This window comes from Motacilla alba, chromosome 1A (assembly GCF_015832195.1).
Source record: "Motacilla alba alba isolate MOTALB_02 chromosome 1A, Motacilla_alba_V1.0_pri, whole genome shotgun sequence".
Lineage (NCBI taxonomy): Eukaryota > Metazoa > Chordata > Aves > Passeriformes > Motacillidae > Motacilla > Motacilla alba.
The window spans coordinates 65,638,720-65,657,325 of NC_052031.1; the positions used below are offsets into that span (position 1 = coordinate 65,638,720).

At 41.2% G+C, this 18,606-nt stretch overlaps 1 protein-coding gene across 3 annotated transcripts in view; it reads left to right on the forward strand.

Moving 5' to 3' along the window:
* The first annotated feature begins 213 nt into the window (after positions 1 to 213).
* Positions 214 to 18,606, forward strand: part of PHF21B (PHD finger protein 21B) — a 153,279-nt gene continuing 134,886 nt past the window's right edge. The window contains exons 1-3 of one of the 3 annotated variants that reach the window (XM_038154071.1): positions 214 to 725; positions 1,229 to 1,261; positions 1,550 to 1,615. In XM_038154071.1, coding sequence (XP_038009999.1) covers positions 672 to 725; positions 1,229 to 1,261; positions 1,550 to 1,615 — 153 coding nt within the window. In that variant the 5' untranslated portion in view covers positions 214 to 671. The remainder of the gene's footprint in view (positions 726 to 1,228; positions 1,262 to 1,549; positions 1,616 to 18,606) is intronic. The other 2 variants (XM_038154073.1, XM_038154074.1) reach the window with 2 other exon arrangements.

The following is an 18,606-nucleotide window of genomic DNA, read 5'->3' on the forward strand; positions in this document are numbered from 1 at the left end:
ACTTTCTGCCCCCCCCGCGCGGTGGATCCCGGCGCGCGCGCGCTCTGCCAGGAAATATAGTCCCTGTCCGGCCGCGGCTCCCGGCCCGGCCCCGCTGGAGCGGCCCGCGGGGGCCCGCGGGGGGCGGCGGGGCGAGGGCGGGGCGGGGGCGGCCCGGGGCGAGCGGGGAGGGGGGCGCGCCGGCGGGGGCGAGCGGGGAGGGGCCCCCCCAGATCGGCGGAAAGTGAGTAATGAGTCCGTGTCCCCAGCAAAGAGGCGAAGAACTTGCCGTGCACGCCGAGTACTTGTGTCTGCCGGCTGTCCTGCCGCTTTCCCTCTAGTGTTGTAGTTCTTGGTGCCGCCACTCCTTTTCTTTTTAAATTTTTATTTTACTTTGTTTTTCCCGGCTTTCCTTTTTTTTTTTTTTTTTTAATTACTTTAAAAAATTATTTTCTTTTCCATTTTTCCGTGGAGGGAGGGGTGGCTGGCTGGCGGGTCTGTTGCAAAAAAGCAAGAGAGAAAAAAACAAAAACAAAAAAGCCAAAAAAAAAAAAGAGAGAGAAAGAAAAAGAAAAGAAAGGCAGGGGGAAAAAAAAGGCCAAACAAAACCAAACCAAAAACCAAACCAAACAAAAAAAAAAAACTTCACTCGGATCTGAAAGTGGCAGGAAAGTGCCTGGCAAGTTGCAGGGATGGAGCTACACAGCTTGCAGGAGGCGTTAAAAGTGGAAATCCAGTGTCACCAGGTAAAAGAATGAAATGCTGAGGCAGCCGGCCGCGCCGTGCCTCGGCTCGGGGCTCGCAGCCCGGTGGTGCATGTTCGGTGAGAGGCTCGGTGCCGCAGCGGCCAGGGGAGGGGGCGCGGGGGGCGCGGCGGGGACCCCCGGCTCCCCGCCGCAATGGCGAGCACTTCCCCAAAGTACTTTGGCGGCTTGTTTGGCTGAGTTTTTTGTGTGTGTGTGCGCTGGGGAGATGCGGAGTCAACGCTGCAGTCGTGTGAGTGTGCGTGAGTGTGAGAGAGAGTGCGTGTGTGTGTGTGTGTGTGTGTGTGTGTTGGAGAGATTAGGACGAGACTTGAATATTTATGAGCTTTGCTTGAAACTGACTCGCAGTGTTTACTTGCCTCTTTGTTCCTTACCCCCCTCCCTCCCCCGTCCACACACATACATACATTTAAAAAAATCCATTAAACTTGAAACAGTTTCTAATTCCTCCTTTTTTGTGGGGCGATTTTTTTTTTTTTTAATAGAAACTAGTTGCACAGATGAAGCAAGATCCACAGGTAAATGCAGATCCTTTTTTTTTTTTTTCTCTTCTTCAGTATTTTATCCCTGCCATAATAAGCGCAGTTGTGCTGGGACAGCAGGATGAGAAACTTTATCAGTAAGAGATCTCATTTTGTAGTCTGCACTGAGCTTTCTTGCTAAGGAGGGTGTTTTGTGTGTGCATGCTTCTGTACGGCTTCGGTGGAATGGTTTTGCCTTTGAACAATTTCTAGCTCGCAAGTTTATTCATCACGGGGTTAGTTTGCACTTTGCCTTTAATATGCGTCTTGTTGCCGTTTTTGCAGAACGGGGATCTTAAGAAACAAATCCATGAAAGGCAATCAAGAATAGCAGCTCTTAATGAGAAACAAGTAAGGAACAGATCGATTCAGTTGTGTTTGGTTTTTCTTCTTGTTTTTATGGTGCACTATCTAAACATCCGAAAAGTGTCTGCGTTAGCTGAAAAATACTGGCGGCAGGGGATATAACATCCATTTTCTTTTGCATAGAGTCAGAAAATGCATGTTTTGATAATGAGGTCGGATTCTCTGATGTCTTGCTGGGGGAAAGAATTATTTCAGTACTAGAAGTAAAAAGATAAGCAGTAGTTAAAACGTAAGAAAAAAAAAGAGGCGTCCATTTTGAGTTGGTCGACATGTTTTAGGAATATGGAAAATTCTCCTTTCTTGGGCTACTTTGTGCACTTCTGTGTAATGTGCAGAGCGAGAGTTGGGAAGGAGGAGGCTGGAGCCCCGTTTGGAACCATTTCTGGATTTAATTACAAAACTGATTTTTATTGATCACTTTATTTCTTTTCTGCTTTTTTTTTTTTTTTCCCCCTCCCCACTTGCCTTTCTCTTCCCTTGGTCTGATCTGACGTGTTGGCTTTTGATTCGAGTTCACTTAGGCACTTTCACTTTTTTCTACCCCTTCCAAAAATACGAATAAAACCAGATTAACCTGTTTCAGCAGCCGGGCAGAGGGGGAGGGAAAAAAAAAAAAAAAACCCACCAAAAACGGAGGAGAGAAACAAAACAAACCAGGAACCTTCCTCCCTGCCTCCTCCCCTTCCCGCTCCTCCCGCCCTTCCCAAAGTTTCTCGTGGCTGTTTTTGTGCCTCGGGCCGAGAGGGGCCCGGGAGGAAAGTTCGGGCTCGGGGGGCGGCGGGGGCTCAGCGGGGCTCAGCACCGCGGACAGCGCCGCTCGCCTTCCCGCTCTCCCCCGGCCTCCTTCCCGGCACTTCCAGGCGGGAAAGGCAGTTGGAAAAGCCAGCGGGAGATCTTGCCGGCCTGAGCTCCCCCCACCCCCGCTCTCCATCCCGCCGCTGAACTTTGCGGGTGGCCGCCGGGCCCTCGGCGGCCGTGAGGGCGGCTCAGCTCCCCCTCAGTGCCGGCCTGAGCGCGGCCTCTCCTTCAGCACCGCGCCCGGGACAGCGCCCGCAGCCCAAAGCCGCCCCCGGCTCCCTCCCTCCCTCCGACCCTGCCGCCGAGGGGACAGTGTGCTGCTCCCCCGCTTTTCCCCGTCCCTCTTTTTTTGTTTGTTTTTGTTTGTTTTTATTTGTTTGTTTGTTTGGGGTTTTTTTTCTTTCTTTCTTTCTTTTTTTTTTTTTTTTTGGCGTTTTGTTTTGTTTTGTTTTGCTGGAGTTGTGCTTGAAGTTGTTGCAAAGTGCCCGTGTGCTGCGTGCCTGCGGGCGATGGTTGCGCGGCACCCTTTTTCTCCCAGTTTATTGTAATGAGAATTGGTCAGCACTCTCAGTTTGGTAGTGGAAGCTTCCATTTTGTGAGGAAGGGGTGTTGGTTCCTCCTAACATGGAGAAAAGTCTGCGGAGTTTGCCGGTGGGGGATGGGGCCCCATTCATGCTGAACATTACCATTTTGATTGCTTTGATGCCATTTTTGGAGGGGGGAGGGGAGAGAATACCCTACTCAGCAGAGCACAAAGATGTTTAATCACTGTATAGAATCAAATCAGATAGTTTCTTTTTTAAAGCAAATCTGACACCACATGATACGTAAGGGCTGTTAGTCCTTGTTTTGCAGTGTAAAACAGCAAATTGTTGACTCTAATACTACTATATAGGATAGAACCTTGTTGGTTTTTTTTTTTAATAAGGTAAAAGCCTTTCCTGTAACAATGCATCTTTATGTGTTGCTTCTTATATATCAAAATAGTTTTACTGTTCCAAGTGGGTATTTGGAACATAGATTTGATCATTTCCCTCTATATTGTAGCAACTGTTTCAAGGCTGTTTAAATTTTTATGATCGTAGTAAATGAGAAGCTATTTATTATATGTCATGTTGGAATTTAGATAAGGCAGAGAGACACATTTGAAAATTCAGTTTGAACATTCTGATTCAGCTTGAGGAAAATGGTTTTTGCTAAGCTTGCACATCATATTTATGTATCATCCAAACTAACTAGTAAAAAATTCTTGTATATTTATGACTTGCCATTCTCATTATCTTGTAAATAAATCTATAGACCATAAAGTAATTAAACATAAAATACCTACATTCTGTAAACAGCAAATTTGGCCTAGCAGGAAACATCCTGTTTTTAGGCAAAACTCTAGATTTCTTTTACTGTTTTCAACATCCTGTGCAACAAGAGCTCATAATTAAGAGCCTGGCTGGTGGAGAGGTGTCCTCGTGCTCCAGGCTGCCACCTCCAGAGGTGTACACTGAAATCTTTCTCAGGTCATATGTGAAATGAGTCTGGAGGTCTTAGCTTGTGACCAGGTCACAAACCCATTGAGTAACTTTGCAGACTTGCTATAATTAGCAGTTGCTCCTTAGGTAGTGGCTTGTAAATGAGCTCTAGGTCCTCGAGGGTATAGAGAAGGAGCAGTGAGGACCCCTGAGACCACGGATGGGCTCATGGTGGAGCTCTTTGGTGGCTTCATGCCCTCACTTTCATGGAAACACCAGTGTAAATTTAAATAGGCAGTTCAAGTAGGGAGGTTATTTTTACATATGTATTTACATTCCTTCCCCCTTTATCCCCTCAAAGATTTGTTTAGGCACAACTGATTCATAATTCAATAATGTATACCTCTGGTTTTGTGTACACTGAATACAAAAGACCCTAAAATTGCATTTCAATTTAACTGCACATGTTAATGATGAAACAGTAAAACAAACAAAAAAACCCCCATCTACACCTGTTAGGAACATAGCAGGAGTGAATGTTATCTCCCAGTGTCCCTATTCAATACTTTCCATTGTGGATGGCTACAGTGGCATTTGTGGCAATGTGTACTTTTCTCGAAAGCTACAACTGAAGACAAGAAAGAACTGAATGACAAACTCAAGTTTTGAGGGAAATTTATAAAGTGGACTTCTATGCAGAGCTGGATTTAAAGTTGCATCCTAATCAAGGATCCCTGGTTAGTCATTGGTGGTGGGTTAAAGAAATATAGAATGAAATATAGAATAACCCACCTTTATGTTGGTGGGTTAGAGAAATATAGAATTTAGCATCATTTTAAATGATTCAGTATCTTCAAATAAGTACTCTAGATCCATCATTTTCATTACTGGGAGGTAATAGCTTCAATCAGTTCTTAATTTGGCATCCGAGTCAGAAAGACAGCTTAGACTTCTGTCATACATACATCCCTCAGATGCTGTAGTTTTGATTAATTGTCATCACATTTGAGAATGGGTTACCTCTTCCTTAACAAGATATGATGTGTGAAGACTCCATTAGTTAGTCCAGTGGTTTTACACCTTCAGCCTACAGCCCATGCAGAGCAGCAGTAACATTTTTATCTAAATTGTCAAGCAACAAGCATTTATATGGAAATAAAGGAGCCATCATAAGAGTCAGCATTGGCCTTAATAGCACACCAGAGGTGCTCTGCTGCATGTGTTTCTTGCTCTTTATGTCCTTAAAGAGTTGTTAAGGGTCTTTTAATTCTAGAAAGTTGTCTCTTATTAATTAATAGATCAGGATAAAAAAATAAACAAATCTTTAACCTCCACTGGAAGTTGCCTTTTTCTTGTTCCTCCTTACTGACATAAGTTTTAGGTGGCAGGCCAGGTCTTTAACAATGAATGTGTGTGGGCCACTATATTTTTGACCATGATAAACTGTGAATTCAGACAGTCTGTCCTGTAGCACAGTAATAAAAATATGCCTTCCTGAAGGACATTATGCCATTCACTTCTGTGCTGCCTCATTTCTTTACCATAATTTACTATCTATGCAGAAAATCAGCACCAGTTTCAGGCAGACTTTCCCAGCCTGTGTTCCCAGCTGGTTTGGGTTTTTTTGGGTAGTACACCTGAAATGAAATCACTGACTGTATTTTGCCTGTGGTGGTCACCAACAAAAGCTGTTTGTGGAAAGTGTTAGACTTCTTAAAAGTGAAGTACAGTTCTTGTGCAAGTTGTTGGAGATGGTTTAGCTCAAGATGTCTCATTGTGCTGATATTGTCTCTGTTCTGGGGAAGAGGAGGAGGTGGATTTTGGCTTTGTCGAAGTTCATGCTGGGCAGCACCTGCAAATGGCAGCATTGTTTACATGAGGTAAAGAGTAAATTATTGATATTGCCAGAGCTCTGTATTTCATATGGCTGGGTTCTTTCAAAATGATTAAGGTAAAATAAGGGTTATAAGCTTCAGTGAAAACTCAGGTACAATCTGAAAGGCATTTCCAGATTGAGTTGAACCTGATGCCAAACTGTGACCCAAGGTATGCACAGCCCTCCCTATTGCTGTGGCAAGAACTGCATCCATGTCTGGCTCTGGATGTCAGGGCAGGCAGGGTGATGGGCTCCCAGGTGGAGTATTAAACTTTTCTATCACTGCACTGAGTCTGTAAACACCAAAAAAAAAGGGTATTAAATATGAGCTCGACTTTGCCATTCTTCTGTGTAATGAGATCCTGCTGATTTTGCTGGGAATCCTGAACACTTGCAGAATAAAATAAACTTATTGGATTAGAGTAAAGATTCTGGATTGTAATTCAGAGTGCTCCAGTTCCCTGAAAGCTCCAGTTTTTGGGTTTGTTGTTTTTTTGGGGTTTTTTTTGGGTTTTTTTTTTGTTTGGTTGGTTTTTTTTTGGTTTTTTTTTTGCAAAATCAGGTGGCAACGTATTGCTTGTTTTGCCATCTCTAGAAAGAGGGGAAAAATAGGGAAGGATTTACCTTCAGCTTTTTGGAGGAGAAACTTAGGAATAGAGTTTGCATAATGACAGTCCTAGCATTCTGTTTGTGCTTTCAGTAACAGCATACTGAGATTCCTGTGGCATATTGGAGAAAAAGGGTAATAAAGGACATTTTCATGGAGGGATGGAAATATGGCTTTCAGCCTGTCATTAGGTTGCTCTTAAAAAGATTCCTGGAATTGGCACATCTCTAACAAAAATTTCTACTAGAGGGGTTAGAACCCCATTTTGTTTGGTAGCTGCTGGACTGGCATGGGAAATGCTGTTTCATTCCAGCTTTTTTCTTTGACTGTACACTTTTCCCTACTTGTACAGTGTATCACTTGGCAGGGCTAACTGTTGAAAAGAGAATGTTACATTTAAAGAGTTCACTTTGATATTTTCCCCACTTAAAACACCTGCTGTCAGAACAGTACAATTGATTTCAATTAACTTTGAATTTCTTCAATAAGATGACTCTTATAATAACTCCAGTAATCCCATGATGCCTCATTAGAGGAGCTGGCTATGATGATTATCCCTGTGATTTAGCAATTTTTTCCCTACAATGCCTTTGTCTATTTAGAAAAAGGAAATATGCCAACAATACCTTCTTATTTCATTTCTGGTTTTACACTAACGACGCTTGCTACCTGTTACACACTAAAATATCTAATTTATACTTGCAGCAAACAGGTATTTGTTCAGATGTGCACAATACTTCAGCTGGGAGACTCTTTCAAAGTAACTTTAGTTCTATGTAGGAGCTCTGCATCTTGGAGTCGGAATTGGTTTTAATTTTTGAGCAGACACTTGGGAAGCTGTTAAGTGGTGCTTCTACAGGAGTCTTTGTCAGGAGCTGTGGTTTGATGGAACCAAATCTCCACTGGTTCATGCCGTGTGTGTGGCTCATCCAGATCAGTGTGTCGTGGCAGATGTTTGAACCAGTCCATCTTGTCCCAGGATCTGGTGCACAGACTCCTGGCATCTGTGGAAGAAAAGGGGAATGTCTTCTTTCCCTAGCAGGATGCTACAGAAGAGTTTTGAATGGTGGTTTCAAATAACATTTCCAATGGGATGCTGCACCAGCCTAAACACCTCAGCTATGTTCAAGTAGAGAAAATCCCTTTTCATCTCATTGCAGGTTTGATTTTCAAGTTGAAAGCATGAAGGCATATAAAGACATGTTCATACAAAGTTACTTTTAACTTTTCCTTCTGTGCCTTTCTCTTTGTGATCAAGGATATTACATGCAGTATTTTTGTACTTGATTATAAAATGGTGCCTCCCTCTCCCCTCCTCCCCCAAAACAAAATCTGAAGCACCAACAACATTTTTAAGCAATAAAGGATAGAAATTTGCAAATCAATAAGACAAGGCCATGGTAAATAGTGTATGTGGGGCCATGATGTCAAAGAGGGCAACTGGTACATGCAGAGGAGTTGGAGGTAAGGGAAGTATGAAAATAGGCTGCAAGTTTAAAACAAGAACAAAGAAGAGCCAAAAAGAACCAGAATCGGACTAATTGAAATGCAAATTTGTCATTCTGCCATTAAAGTAGACAGTTATTTCAGTGTAATAGACTCATATTTGGTCTATCCAATCCTCATCACACACTTCTCTTTCATGTCTGTATATACATATATTTTACATAAATTTTTATTTTATTTTTTTTTAAACTTAAGGTGGTACTACTTTTTTTATTTGGAATTGTTCTTAAGTTAAAATGTACTTCATGAAAAATGTTTTCTCCCCCACTGCTCTCTTTTTTGAATCAGCTGCTTATTGTTATGCAGTAGCAATTTCCAGAGTGTCATATGAAATTGCTGATGTGGCTTAGTTCCTGCTCCAACCTGCAACTGCCAATAGTAAGCCTCCATTGAAATCTAATATGTACCACAGGGCTTTTTGCACATGTACAGGCAGACCCTTCTGCTTAATAGACACAAGACTAGGAAATAGGAGCATGTGTCTTCCTTTTTTAACCCATGGAGAACTTAAATATATGTCCAAGTTTGAACTATAATAAAACAATCCTTTGACTGAATTAAAGTAAACCAGAGTATTGCCCATAAGTGCAGCTGCAGTAAAATCAAAACAATAAGTACTTGAGAACTCTGTAGATATGATGGGTGGTGTTAATTTAGGCCTTTGAGAGGCAATCTTATTTTCAGAGCTGTAATTCTGTTTTTAGAGCCTGGGTATTGTGGCTCTGGCCAGAGCAGTGTGTTCACCTGAAGGTTGGTCTGATTGCTTGTGTTTAATTGAGAGAAGCATATAATTTGCCTTGAAACAGAAGTTAAGTCTATATTGCATATAAGTTATTTTTGTTTCTGCATTAATTTAGCTCGATCCTGTTGGTACTTTGTGACGTAGCTTACGTACTGTCTGGGGAGAAGGGGTGGAATTGCCTTTCCGTGCAACTCAGCTATTGATGACTAATCTTATAAGGTTACAGAAAGTGAGATTGTATATTACATTTCAAATAATTGAGTCAAGTGAGAATCATTGATACTTTTGACATGCAGCAGAGATTAACCTACATTTTCTATAATGATCTGTTTTTCAAAAGTGCTTCAAATCAGCTAAGATTGCCTAAAGATTTATTGGTGAGTCGAAGCTTTTCTAAGAATGACGAAGAGAGACGCTTCCATTCTCAGAAATGCACAGACTTGAATGTTTCTGTGTATAAATTTGCTTCTGTGTCTCTGTGGTTGTGTGTGTGGTTGGGTGTGAGCATAAGGTCTTTCTCTTTGATATCATTCAGGCAGAAAGCCAATATGCGCATGTAAATGAGCCTGAAAATGTAATTAAAAATATATACGTACTGGGGACTGCAGTACAGAATTTAGTGTGAGATGCAGGTTATAAAGTGACAAGTAACATTTCCTCTATAATCACTGATGCTAACTTTCATCTGGGATTTATGCATCTTGTGTGTTATTAAGTGCCAAACAGATAAATGCAGAAATTATTTCTTTAGTATCATTTCACCACGGTGACTGAAAGCAAAGTACATCTTGGCCATTCTCTTCCCTTCAACCAAAACAAAAGCCTAAGTACACTTACCATCGAAGTGTTACTATGAGAACTAAAAGTATTTTACATAAGGTCAGATAAAGACCTACTTGATAGCATATCTTTCCTGGCAATAAAATATTACAAAACAGACTTACTTGTGAATATATCAGATCAAGGAAATTCTGCAAATCATTAACACGCATCTAGGAATTTGTATACAGATGGAAAAAGAGAAGGATTGCCAGGGGAAAGACATAAACAATTTTGTCCTTTATTTCAGTCTAGATAACAAAGGCTTGCATAGAAAAGCCCATATGAGAGGCACCTCAGAAACTCCAAACTGTAGGGAAGAAGCCAGTTTTCTTTGCTTGAAAGTATTTTCTGAAAGTCAGGTCAGAGAGCTGGGTGCAGAAGCTAATGTTTCTGCCCTCCTGCTTAGGGAGAAACTACTTGGAAAAGCATTTATTTTGCATTTGAAAATACAGGTGGAGTCCAGATGCATTTCTATCAGCAGCTCTGCAGCCCATAAATATGTACAACCTAAACCAGTGCCTTATTTACATTATTTTATTAACATTCTTTGCTGAGTGGGCTTGAATGGAACACAATCTCTCATATAGAGGATCTAATTATAAACACAAGGGACAGAACCAAATAAGCAGTCTTTAAAGGGAAAAGAGTCTGGCAGCTTTGTTTAAAGTGTCCTTTAATGAACTTCTTTAGCAGCTTGTATCTTAGCAACACGTTTTATTACATACCAGTGCGGGAGAAGCAGTTTGCAGATGGAGTTGCACACAGTAATTTATTTCCCCCCTTCCCCCCTTTTTTTTTCCTCCTCTGTGGTGACTCAACTGGAATCTGCAGAGTAGCTTTTCTAACACTGATAGCTCACTGGAAATCCCTGATTGGTTCATTTGTATCTGTTCTGTTTTGTTAGTTGATGAAAAAGGCATTTATTATGGTAAATGTGTACTGATTTTGCGTGCTCTTAGAAATTCAGATGTGACTGTTTTGAATAGGCATGGATTTAAATGGAAAACAACCCCAGCTTTTTCCAGTGCACTTTTTTTTTCCATGGATGTGTTGCATTCAGCGCTCGTCCTTGGTTGCACACACCAACGAGTTTCCAGATTTGGAGATTATTTACTCCCCATGTTACGTGGAATTGTTTTAATTTCTCATCTTTCCCCCCTCCAAAACTAATTGGAATACAGGAGTGACAGAAGTATTCGTAATCTTTTTTTTTTTTTTTATCTTCTTAGACAAAACCTGGCACTTAAACTGCAAATATGTTTTTTTAAAAGCTGCTGTTCCAAAAACCAATTGAAATTCTGCACTACTGTCCCTCCTTCAAATGACCTACAGGGCTGATCTTTGTTGAAAGAAATACATTTTGTTCTCTCCTCTACTAATTGCAGACCAAGTTCTCATATGTTTTGAGTGAAAAAGTGAGTAAAAAGCTTTTTTCAATAGGGGCTTTGGAGGAATGTGGTATTATTGAAGATGAGTAGGAGCAATGCAATCCAGATTTCATTAGTTTTTTCTTATAAATTAAAGGGGGAAAATGCCTTTAATGAGCAAACTAAACACTATTCGGCTGAATTTACATTTTCTGCTGGCTAGGCAGGTATAAGTCCAGAAATATATTTCCCTGGAGTTCACTGGAGTTACCCAAAGTTTGCACTGGTGTGATAAAAATCCGAATATTACCAGAGGGAGAAAAGCAGGTGAGGAGGGGAGAGGGCAGATGAAGGCAGTCCAGAGTGTTAGGAGAACCCACAGAAGATGGAGATTGTTGGCTTAAAGATACTGCTCTAGGGGATGGCTTCATTAAACTTCAGTTAAGAGCTAATATATTAGGGGTTGATATTAAAAAGACAAAACTTATCCACTTCATAAAGTCCATTGATATTTGCAATTAGACAGGAGAAGGCTTTTGAAAGAGATAGAATTATTTCTCTGCTTAACATTAGTGAAATATAAATGCAGTTCCATTAACTGGCAAACTGTTAAATTTCTTGAGTCCTTAGTTCAAAAAACCCAGTTTCCTTTCACTCCAAAATCTGGATGGATGGATCTCTCCAGTTTTCTGGTTTCAGTACGTCAGGTGACAGCCTGCCTCTTGTCCCTTTTGGATCTGCAATATCTCAGCCTTAGTAGCAGCATAAAGTCCTTGGAACTTTAAAAGCAGTTGGAGAGGTAAAGAATGGAGAGGTAGAGGATGCAGTCCCACTCCCCTTTAAACCCTGGCAATACTGGTTTTAAAACAGAAGGGTGTCCTCAGCCAAAAGTGATTCAGTTGCCATCTGATTAACTTACTTTTTCTTTCACTGTTCAGCCCACTGCTAATTAACTTAATTTGGATTGAAAAAGCTCTAATCTGGGGGAATGCACTAGAATCTTGCACAATCTCCAGGATTAATGATGGTAGTCTGAACTGTCAAACAAGGTAAATAATGAAATTTGCAATATTGCTAGACAAAGGCTTGTATCTTTTTTTGTAGCTGTAGATCCCTAACAAAAGGGACCTGGAACAATTCATATCCTGCCATGAGAAATAGTATTTATGCCAGGCACAGCATTTGCAGACCATGTCTTAGGTTAATATTTTTATGTGGTAGAGCTGGGAATATTTAAGTGAGGCATAAAAACAAGAGTCTTAACATACAAAGGAATTTCCTTCAGAAATATTGCAGTAAGAGAGAACAAATTGAAGAACTTCATTATTTTCTGAAACATTTAGGAAGGAATAGGAATCTGTGTGTCAGATTGGCTAAAATAAATCAGCAAGATCCAGTGTTTCATTTTTCCTTCAATAAAGGAAAAAAAGGGTTTTTTTCTCCAGAAGCACAAACATTTCCAGAAACTTCTTTAACCCTCTGAGTGCTAGCCCTGTATCTCATTACAGAAGTACTTTTAGTAAAGGAAGCTTCAAGGAACTTCCATCCCCAGATGAAGCAAAGACTCATTTATAAACAATGAGAGCAGGAACAATAGAATGCTGAGTGCATTCTGCATGAATAATATAAGTGAGGACTGTGAGAAGCATATGATTTTTGTATGCCAAACTCAGTTTGGGAGTGCAGCATTCAGATTTTTTTTTGACATTGGAGAGTCATCCCTTCCCCCCCGTGTATGTGCAAACATACACACAGAGGGGCCTGGTACTGATGATTAAAGAGGGGAGTCAGCAGCTCCTAGCAATGGTGTGGAGACTCAGGTGTAAATTCATGAAACTAGTGGAAATGGGGTTGAGATCTAGGCCAGCACTGAGCCTGAGGTAGGTGGAGCAAAGGTGAAAGACCTGTTTTAAGAATAGAGTCTGAGCTTCTGTTTGTACCCTTGGCTGGGAAGCTGTTTGCATTTGTCTATTTTAAGTCAGAGAGTTTCTGAGGCCTTCAGCATGAATTCCTATTTCTGTCATATTTAGATAGATCATTTTTATTTATGAATCTATATCTGGATTTAAGCTCTGGATTTCAGGCCTTTTGATTGAAATACTTTGGCCATAGTTGATTATTTTATATTCTTTTCGTCTTGCACTTTCTTAGTAAAGTAATTCTCCTAAATATGCTGAAGTTTTTTGGGTCTGGGTCTGCCTTTATCCTGTGTGTATTTAGGGTTTGGCTTAATGAGATTCTCTCCAGGATTCAGACCATAAGGTAATGCAAACAGTGAAGGCAGTAGTAGCTGACAGTTTTCCATACACAGTGGAAGAATAAACTTCCCCCAAAACTCATCTTTGAGTGACTTTGCCTACTGTTACAAATACAGAGCAAGTAAGCTGGCATTTTCCTGGCTTGGGCTGCCTGAGGTGGTCCATTTCAGCCACTGTTATGAACTTGCTATCCAATTTTATAGAAAAAAATAGCACAGAGTTATGAACAAGATGTTCTTTCCAACCTAAGCCATTCTGTGTTTCTACAGTTCTCTCAAAGTTGGATTGTTGGGTTATTTTGCAGTTCAGTCCCTGGTTGCTGTTTGAAATTGCCTCCTATTAAACTGAGTGCTGTCAAATGATAATGATAGATTTTCTAAGATGATCCAATATCCTGAAAGCTGGACTAATGTATTTTCCAAAGATCTTCCTACTGTGTGGCCCCTATTAGTTCTACCAGTGTTAGCTAGGCTAAGTGGCGTGCATCAGCTCTGTCTGTAATTACAATTTCTGATAGTCTTCTATTTTGCTTCACTGTTTAGAAGAAAAAAAAAAAAAGGGAAATGTCTTGAGATCTTCATGGTAAGATTTTGTAGTTTCCTTAGATTCAGTTGAGCTGTGCCTGTTTATACTTCTCAAAAATCTGGGCCAGGTGGACTTACGTTCATCCCGAAACTACAAAATTGGCCAATCACTGATAGAATATTTGTCTTGATCTCCCAGGTTCTTCCTCTTTCATTAAGCTGGCTTCAGTTTAGGTTAGCATCAGCCACTGGTTTGCTGATAGACTTTCTCTAAAGTCTGTGACTAAACCTTTAGATTTTGGTGAAAAAAAGTAGCTTTAAAAGTGTTATTCCAGAAAAAGTCTGAATAATAATGCTGAAATTTGCTACATACTTACTTAATGATTCACTGTTCCTTGAAAAAGATCTTTTGATCATCAGGTAGTTACATATTCTTCAGCTGGCCTGTTCCAGCCTATCATATAAATAAATGAAGTTTTCAAAATGCACTGTTCTCAGCAGACTAGAGGTGTACAGAACCTGGCATTTATTAAAATGCAGTGTCTTGACATGGCTGAATTCAGCACTCCTGTAGTCTGTTGAGTTATTATCCACTGAAGGAATGTTACCTTCTCTGGTTAAGATCTACTAGGTAGCTGCAATTCCTCCCAAATAATTACACTATTTTCAACTTAAAAAATCTTGAAATTGGCATTAGTGGATGCTGGACTTCTGTGGGAATTTGATTTGCTGTGCTGAATGTGCAATGGATCAGCCTTAAACAAAAATAATTTGATTGCTTTACATGCTGTCCAGTGTTGTTCTGAGGGAACTGACTGTTGCCTAAGAGCATCCCAAATGTTTTTAGTGGAAATGGCTTAAACAACAAAGTAGACACAGGGATTTATGTTTCAAAGGCCAGATTCTGCCAAACTCAAGGGTGTTGGCACAAACACCATTCACATTTCAAAGAGAAAAATCCCCTCCTCCTGGTAGAAGAGGTGTGCAATGTGTACAGAGATCAAAACACATGAAGAGCTTGAGAAAACTAATTTGAGGTGGTATCTAGAGCCAAGGGATTAAAATTGAACTTGCAGGTTCATTGTGAACACAGCAGGGAGGTCCCAGTATTCTGATGAGAAATAGAGAGGTATAGGTCAAAGTTTGAGATGGGAAGATGATTTTCTTTCTCAATTCCCGGCAAAGCAGAGGCTGTGGAGCTTCTGTGGAGGAACTGCTGGCAGGCACACTGTGACTTTATGGATACACGCAACTGGAAGAGGTCTGAGCCGTCTCCTTTTCCCACATTTCCTTGTTTTCCAGGAGAAATAGAACATTTTAAGATTAATTAGCTAATGATGATAGGCAGAAATTCTCTTCTGCAAGTTTGATGCTAGAAGGGGTGTTTAGATGAGGATTAATACTCCTGTGCACACTTTTCACTCTTTGTTTATTTGCTTGAAGTTGATACAGTCTTTCATAGAACAAGCTTTTGCTGAATGTGTACCCAGGAAAATATGCAGGAAGCTGAGTTTTAATGTAATTCAAATCAGTAATGTCAAAATGTCAATCAGTAATATCAAATCAGTAGTTGTCAAAATGCTGTGCATTTTTATAACTCAAGGCTAATATACTACATCTTTTTTAAATTACCAGCTGTAACTGGAGGTGTGATTGATTTTCCTCTCCTGGAGTGTCATTACTAGCATTTCTGTATTCAGTTGTCCATGTTAAAATGTTTGAATAACCCTCTGTCCAAGTGACGATGTCCCACCTCAGAGTGGTAATTTCAAGCTCAATAATTTCAATATTGAAATAACTTTTAATTCCCAGAATGGATGTGTCACTTTGCTTCCCTCATTTGTGTTCCAGGAGGTCTAACATAAAACTGATCTAGCAAAATACACGAGGGAACCTCTCTTTCTGTTTATTTAGGTAGGTAGACCCACCTTAGCTGGGGAAGGAGGAAAATACAAAGTGCTGAGAGATGGTGCCATCTAATGCTGTCACTTCCTTAGGACTAAGATGATCAGTTTCTAATGTGGGTGTTTATAATGCTTTCTGAGTAGGACAAGTAGTTGTACAGTGAAAACTGAACTTCTGCCAGTCACTGGTAGTTGTACTGGCTCCCCTCTGGCCTCGGTCTTTGCCGTGTGGCTTTGGCTCTTTCGCCCTGAAGGATTTTTAGACTGAGGCACAAAGAGATGCTTTCTTTGGTGTTGGATTTCACAGGAAGGTGGTGTTTATGCAGTGCAAGGTCTGGAGAGCAGGACTGTGGGTGCTGAGGACACTGTACCCATCCCAAGGCTTCGTCCCCAGGCTGATCCCAAGGACTGAATGGCTGTTATTGTGTGCTCCAGAAGTGTGCTCTGCTGGTGAGCTTAACCCCAACAGAATCCACTTGGTCCACTCCTGAATTACTTTGCACTGTGAAACAAAGTACCAGATCTACTTGAATCAGATCACAGAGTGATCTGCTTCAGAAATGAGCTCCTGACTTGGAAGCAGTGTTTAATGTGGATTTACCCAATATGTGTTCCTTGCTGGTGGGTTCTTCTGACACTTAAAACAAGCACTACTCATCTCTGGCCCTTCTGTCTTTATAATGACATCCCAGGCTATGGATGGAGAGGAGGGAGCAAGGCAGTTTCCCTGCTTGTGGGTGTGGGTACATCAAGTGCGTTCCTCTCTATTCTGCATAATGGGGATGAAAAACCAACCCCTATTATCTTTTCCCATGCTATTCTTAGGCCTGGAAATGTTTTATATCCCTAAGATCTGGGCCATTTCAGGTCTTATGGAATTCTGGAATCCTACTTAAAGCTTTTATTTTCTTATCTTGGATGTAAAACTTATATCCCATTCTGGCTGGGAACAGGGTCCCTCAAGGCTGGAGCCTCTTCCATGGCATAGTATTTTGGGTTGCAGTCTGCACTTAATTTGTCTGTGTTAACAGAACTTCATGCCATTTGATTTTGATATCTTGCTTGAACATCACATTAGAGGGGCACTTTGGAACTCCTTATATTTCTTAAGAAAATGCCACCACTTCCCTTTTTCAGTAGGAATTATTGCCTCTCCTTTCAGATTCCTAATGTTTGTAGTGTTGTCCATTACACAAGACCCAAAAAACTCAATGAGGTTCATAAACACAGTTGAAACTTACTTGACTCAGTTTACTCTGAATGTTTTGCTCACTACAGAAGAGTCAGCAAATATAATTGAAAGAGAGCATAGTAGTGCCATTTTTTAATGTTAAATAATATTGGCTGTTCCAAAGCAAAGAAACAAATTAGTTGTTTTTCAGCATTCTCTTTATAAAGCCAGTAGCATCCTTTCATCCAGAACTTTACCACTGCTGACCTTCAGTGCTACAAGGAGCTGTGTAGCAGCTGGACAGGGCGTCAAAATGCCAGTGGTGCTTCCTCTCACCAGGCTGGCTTGGGTTGTGACCTGATGGTTGGGTTGTGACCTAATGGTGCAGGGTTTGTGCTGTGGGGTCTGCCCCTCTGCCCTGCTCAGGTGAGACCCCACCTGCAGAGCTGCCTCCAGCACCGGGGCCCAGCACAGGAAGGACATGGAGCTGCTGGAGCAAGTCCAGAGGAGGTGCCAAGATGATCAGAGGGCTGGAGCAGCTCTGCTGTGAGGAAAGGCTGAGAGAATTGGGAGTGCTCAGCCTGGAGAACAGAAGCTGTGGGGTTACCCAGTTGTGGCCTCCCACCTGAATGAAGGGAAGCTGCAAGAAAGATCGAGAGAAACTGCAAGGGCCTGGTGTCACAGGACAAGGAAAAATGACTAAATACTGGGAGAGAGTAGGTTTAGATTAGGAGTTAGGAACAAAATCTTCCCTGTGAGGGTGGTGAGGCCCTGGCAGGTTGCTCAGAGAAGCTGTGGCTGCCCTATCCCTGGAAGGGCTACAGGCCAGGTTTGATTTGGCTTGGAGCAACCTGGGATAGTGGAAGGTGTCCCTGCCCATGGGAGAGGGTGGGACAAGACGATCTTTGAGGTCCCTTCCAACCCAAACCATTCTGTGATTCTGTGATAAGCTACTGGCTTTTACCTAGCAATTCCTCCTATACCAAATGCAGGTATAGATGTCTTATACAATTCTTGCCTGACATACAGTCATGGTTTCCTGCTGTCAGCATGTTTTTCAGTGGCATGACACTCCTCCTTCACAGTAAAAAGTCTGCATAGAAACACATGGCTACATCACAGAATTAATGGAGAACTGAGGAATTAGTGTGTAGTGGGGTTCTTGTGGAGTAACAAACATTTCTTAAGAACTTGTGAGGTACAAGGTATGTAAAGGTACATTCTACAGTGGTCCCCTTACTGCAACCACAGTAGAAATGAAAGCTGGACATTGTGTGCGTCTCAAAGTGACAAGAAGAATGAACTTCTGGAACAACTTTCCAATAGAGAAAGTGGAAGCAAACAACCAGTCTTTTATTATCCAGGTGAATCTGTGACATGCAAAGATGTTGAGAAGCCTTGGCAGGAGAAGAAAACACATAGCAGCTACTTGTTTGTGGGCCATTATGTTTGGAAGTATTTCTGCAGGATACAGAAAAACAAGGTAAAGGACTGAAAAAGTAGCTCAACATGTTAGCCAATCTGTATTTTATGTGATGTGGGGAGTTGGTTCCAGCCGTCATAAACTTCTTGATGGACAGATGCTTTTGTTATATTAAAAAACTGATTTCAAAATTATTTTCTGTTCTAGTTCTTATGGTATCAGTCATAGGAGTGTTTCTATAATAAGTTGAATATAGAGACTTTCAAGGCACAGATTGCTCAGTTTGTAGGAGGGAATTGTTATTTCACAGTAAATCATACTATTTCTGGCACTTCATTTTTCATTGGGATTGTGCTACGTGAAAGAGCCATGAAATACCTGAAGAGCCATGAAACATTTTCTCAGAGTACAGTGCTCCACTCAGATACAGGATCATAAGGAGAGGACTCCCTATACGGAGGGAGAGGTGACAGTTTAAGTTCCACCACTGGTATTTCTTTTTTAGCTGCCAG